At 45.2% G+C, this 4,982-nt stretch overlaps 1 protein-coding gene across 1 annotated transcript; it reads right to left on the bottom strand.

Annotated features, from left to right (window-relative positions):
• Nucleotides 1-1,443: 1,443 nt before the first annotated feature.
• On the bottom strand, nt 1,444-4,522 carry LOC113204741 (profilin). Its single transcript, XM_026420021.2, has 4 exons — nt 4,321-4,522; nt 2,931-3,102; nt 2,748-2,847; nt 1,444-2,670 (listed from the first exon to the last, which is right to left on the bottom strand). Exons 1-3 carry the CDS (start codon nt 4,429-4,431, stop codon nt 2,750-2,752), a joined length of 381 nt encoding a protein of 126 aa, XP_026275806.1. The 5' UTR covers nt 4,432-4,522; the 3' UTR covers nt 1,444-2,670; nt 2,748-2,749.
• Nucleotides 4,523-4,982: the final 460 nt, after the last annotated feature.

The raw sequence follows: 4,982 nt of genomic DNA, 5'->3' as shown, positions 1-4,982 counted from the left end.
GACCTGAACGCGTGCAATCCGGGAGACCAAGACTCGTAAATACGGACCGAGTTCTGAACCCTCCGCTGGCAAGTGGAGCCGACAGCCAAGTTGCGAGCGCGCTAGGGCGTGGTGTATTAGCCACCGTCGGCTTTGGGTTCGAGTCCTAGACGAGGTGATTTTTTTTTTGGCAAGGGGGCGGGGGCGGGGGGGCTCTTCTGAGTGGGCTGTCAAGTCCACCTCCTCCCATGTCGGCCGGTCTTTTGTCCTAACCCTTGGTCCCCGCGCCGCAAACTACTAAATGGGAAAAAATGAGCCTCGACCAGTATTCGAACCCACGACCATCCTCGTCCCGAGCGTGCGCTCTACCAACTGACCCACTGAGGCCTCTGCAGAGGTGAAGCTTATCTCCGCTGTGGCTCACACCCCGAAACATATGGCTGGCAGAGGGGCAAAAGGGCTCCGTCGACTAGATTTGAACCAGTGACTGTTTGCGTACCGGCCCATCAGGTGTCACACGGCTGTAAATTCATGGCCAGCGGAGCGCTAAAAATATCACCGGGACGAGATTGGAACCAGCGACCGGGTCCACACCGGGCCCGGACCCTACCGACTTGGCCACGACGGAACGGTACCGAGCACAACCTTCGGAACCATCCAGACCTCAGCCGTGACTGACGCCCGAAGACACTTTTGGAGGTGGACTTGACCGCCTGCCTTACGGAAGACCAAGGACTCGTACAGCGGGACCGAGTTCTGTGCTATTCAACTTCAGGTGGAGCCATCAGCCGAGTGGCGAGCGTTCCTGGGCGTGCTCCCTTGGATGCCGCCGGGCGAGGGATCGAGACCTGGTCAGGTTAAAGTTTTTTTGGGGGGGGACCTGCTCAGTAGGTGGTCAAGTAAGTCCACCTCCTCCCCTCGCTGCAGGATGCACACCGACATTGTGTCAGGTGTGTAAAATTTTTCCTTTAAGAATATCTTTATTTATAGTGCTATCGAGGCAAAATACAGGCTGCTGCAACGGGCAAACCTATCTCTGACGCTCAAATATAGCAGAACACAAAAAATGGTCTGTTGCTGGGATCCGAACCAACGACCATGCGCATGCCGACCGGGCACTACAAGATCCGGATTTTTTTTAACTGACATTCGAGCAAACAAATGATTAAAAATTTAGCCATTTTCGCCCAGAAAATAAGATATCTTTGAAAATTGAAGACCAATTCTGAACTCCCCGAATTATATTTCTTGGCCCAGAACGAAGTTACCCAACTTGTAGTAGTACCTCCTTAAATTCCCCTGACCCCCCCCCCCCCCCCCCCCCCCTTTCAATAAATCAAGACTTTTTTCAGCCATCAGATGCAGATTTTTCCCTGTCACTGATGCTGCATCACCACAACTTAGTGTTTGCCAACCAACCACAAAGTGTACTGAGTGAAGGGATATACAATGAGGCGCAAGCTGTACTTTGTATACACTTCATTTACTTATTAAATCATAGACAAAGGTACACCAGGTACCACACAGCACATACAGTAGCAGAACATTCAGCATTTGTATAAAAACACCAACAACCTTTAGGTTAAACCAAATACAAAACACAAATGTTTAAAATTGCTATTTTTCTTTTATTGAGAGCCCAATTGGAATAATTACAATTTAAGAAATACTTTATCTCACGTTCAGCAGTCATTAAAAGTAGTACAAAATGTAAGACCCAGTAGCAGGGCAAGAGCATTAACTGGCACACATATGCACCAATTGAATATTGCCAGTTCACTGAGAAAAGAACAATTTGTTAACCCCCCATCCATAACGTCATGCTTGCTGTTTATGTTCTCAGCAAGCACACATCCAATGATTACATCTTAACTTTATACAGATCTATTTCAATAAATCCCCCCCTCCCCCCCAAAAGAAGAAAAATAAAAAAAATATGTCTTTCAAAAGTTTTAGCTAGCTATTTCAATATCATAGCAATCATGGAAAATGGGTCTGCATTTCATTTCCTATACAGGGTAATGACATAGCACTAACATATGAGCCTTTGTTTCACATAAAATGTTAAAGCTAGCTGGGAAGAGACACACACAGCAAATTGTTAACATACGAAATTTGAGGCCAGGGCTAATCACAATTACTTAAAAAGGTCTTTGACATGTAATATTGTTCTGAAACGTGATAAAGCAGAATTCATTTTCAAATGGAGGCCCCTAGAGTTAACATTAAATCCATTTTGAATTGTTCTGTTTTAAATATGAGGGATGAAGGAAAGAGCAGGACTAGAGTTTGAAAGTATTCAAAATTAGGAAGGTCTTCATAACAAATGCAGAGGGTATTATTTCATTTAGAGTAATCAAAAAACAAAATTATTAAAAACTATCAGACATTGAGAGCCTGTAGGCTTAGCTGATCAAAAGGTCAGGGTGGGGTTTGATCGTACTAGGAAGGTAGTCAATCACACATAATACTCAATGTCCACTCACCCAAAATCATGTCACAAAATTCTTTAACAAAGAGGGAAATATGTACTGAAAGTATGAAAAATGCATTGTCTCCACCTCTAAATAAATCTGGAACTCAGAAAGAGATCCAAACTGAACTGGCCAAACAATTATCTTCCTCATTCCCTTCCGAGTCCTGCTCATGCCACCGCAGGAGAACAGCCTTTTGTAAAAAAAAAAAAAAGTCCTGCAAACAAAAAATAGTTAGAGACTTGTTCTAGAGATGTACCTCAAATTCAAACAAAATTCAGAGCAGAGACATACCTCTACAATCCACAAGACACTAAGTAGTCTCCTAGCTTTTCCACTACTGATGCTGCCTGCTGGGGCTGAATTGGATCTTCATATAGGGACACGACAACAGCTGAATAACCAAGGAAAATCCCATTAGTCTACCATATAAAAGATGCAGTAACAAACCAAAAATTAATGCACAACAATCATTACCTTGGTGTGTCTTCATGCAGTGAACGCCAACTTTGGCAAGCTTGGCCCTGATAACTCTGTCAGTGCCGGAGAGGTAGATGTAGCGGTTCCCTGCCAGTGTCACGCCTGATGATGTCAACAGGTCCTGTTTGTCAAAGCCTTGGACAAGCTTTGCCAGTTCCTCCTTTGAGACCTGTCAGGAAATTGAAATCAATAAGTAACTTGATGGATGGATGTAGACAAGTACACAAGACTCGGTTAACTAAAGTGAGAGGGTAAAGGAAACTAGGTTGACCTGAACAGAACTTTAGAGATATAAACGATACTGAACTGTAATAATTAAAGGAAAATTGGGTGTTTTCATAATACTCATAGCTTTGAGAATTTTGATCAACTAGCTAGATTTTTCACCAAGAATGAGTGTATAAATTGCCACTGAGAAATATTTTACGACACTAACCTAATAAACGAATGACAAAAGGCTTAACTATTTTCACTTTTGATGAAATAAACTTAATATTGGATCATTTTACAATTCACACCCACTTGCAATGATAGAAAATACTAACAATTTGTTTAGGAATCTGAGGTACTTCAAATTAGTAAACTTATGCTATTAGAAAAAATTATTAACAGCCCACTATCAAAAGCACCATTCAGCAAGGTCGTATTCCAACCCTTTCACTTTGAGGTTAAACGTCTAAAACCAGACGACCCCTACGCGATCGACGCCCATACGTTAGAACACGTTTGACACATGAATTGGTTTTGACTTAGTACAAACATTAGCCAATTTTGGTCAGGCTACGGAGGTATCCCTGGTCTTCCGGCTAATTCTGCTATGAACCCCAAGGCATTAATTCAATCCAGTGCTCCATTACGTCACGGAAATACTTGGCAGCCCGTCGCCGTTCAGTGCAGCTGACATTACGACTGTCTCACAGTGCCGCCGGAAGCAGAGCTCCGCCCGGTTCTTGGTAGGTATCCGATTATGAAGGGTTAAGAGAAGCGCACAATCCACTGGAGGAGCACACAAAGCCACAGGCTGGCGTTAAGAAACCGTCCAGGGTGCGGAGCTGGACACACGTCGCACTCAGAGGCTGAATGGAGGACCGGGCCGGCCAGGGCAGCACACCGGCCTGCCAGAGCCACCGGCGTTTCGGCCTCAGCCTCGCACACCTCCCACAGAGTCCATTCGAAGCCACATCACACTTCCACTTGAGTCTTGGAGGTTTTCAACACAGTGCACTGGGGCGTTTGCCTCACTTCACCACTCAAACACGTATATTCCAGATTCGGTCCACACGGCTGTGGAGCTTTGGGGTGCGGGTCGCCCCCCCGGTCAAGCGCTGACTTGGCCGAACCACCAAGGAAGAACAAGAGCTGCTCCGGTAGCCCAACGCCTACTTACATCAAATCCTTCCGATTTGGCCCAAACGTTTCCATCGTGGCCGGCAATAGCGGCTTTGGTAACACACCGCGAAGCTAACAACTGCTTGTCAACGTAATCCTGCCAGCTCATTTTGAGACGAATCACAAAACCCTATAACCGAGTACTGCCACAAGTTCGCGACACCGACTTCGCCCGACTACTGGTTGGAGAGGAGAAGTAGTGCGATGGAAGCAGGGACTAGATGGATATCCTTCCGCGGGGAAGCTGCTGACCAAAGACTTTTGAGAATGTCCCAAACTCTCACATTGGGCCAATCAAACAGTCCCCGTAAAGATACAACCAGAAGAAAGCAAACAAAGTCTAAATACAAATAAATGTGAAAGAATGAATGGGGGAACTGCTTTGCGACGAGAATATTCATCCGCGGCATTGTCTTTCATAGTTTCTAAATTCACCGACAGGGGGCGCTGAAGAAGTGTTCTTCTTCACTTGTTCTTCCCATTGGTGGCTAATGAATAACAGCTAGCTGGGGTGAATAGTTCAAGTGTTTCAAAAGGATGAAACGCCGTCAAATTGCTGGGTCTGCAGAGAATAATAATCATCTCGAATTTCTTTTTTACAAGCCATACATCGTTGATGAAATCACGTCACATACGTGCACATGCACCCCCCCCCCCCCC

The sequence above is a fragment of the Frankliniella occidentalis genome, unplaced genomic scaffold (genome assembly GCF_000697945.3).
Source record: "Frankliniella occidentalis isolate FOCC.00 unplaced genomic scaffold, Focc_3.1 Scaffold643, whole genome shotgun sequence".
Lineage (NCBI taxonomy): Eukaryota > Metazoa > Arthropoda > Insecta > Thysanoptera > Thripidae > Frankliniella > Frankliniella occidentalis.
Note: the sequence above shows the minus strand (reverse complement) of the source record. Positions and strands in the feature narration are given on the sequence as shown.

What these genes read in the sequence shown, in the direction of transcription:
- LOC113204741 (XM_026420021.2), bottom strand. Translation starts at nt 4,431, where the DNA reads ATGAGCTGGCAGGATTACGTTGACAAGCAGTTGTTAGCTTCGCGGTGT. An exon ending in CCAAATCGGAAGGATTTGAT is followed by an intron (nt 3,103 to 4,320) that starts GTAAGTAGGCGT and finishes ATTTCCTGACAG; the next exon opens with GTCTCAAAGGAGGAACTGGC. An exon ending in CTGCATGAAGACACACCAAG is followed by an intron (nt 2,848 to 2,930) that starts GTAATGATTGTT and finishes TTGGTTATTCAG; the next exon opens with CTGTTGTCGTGTCCCTATAT.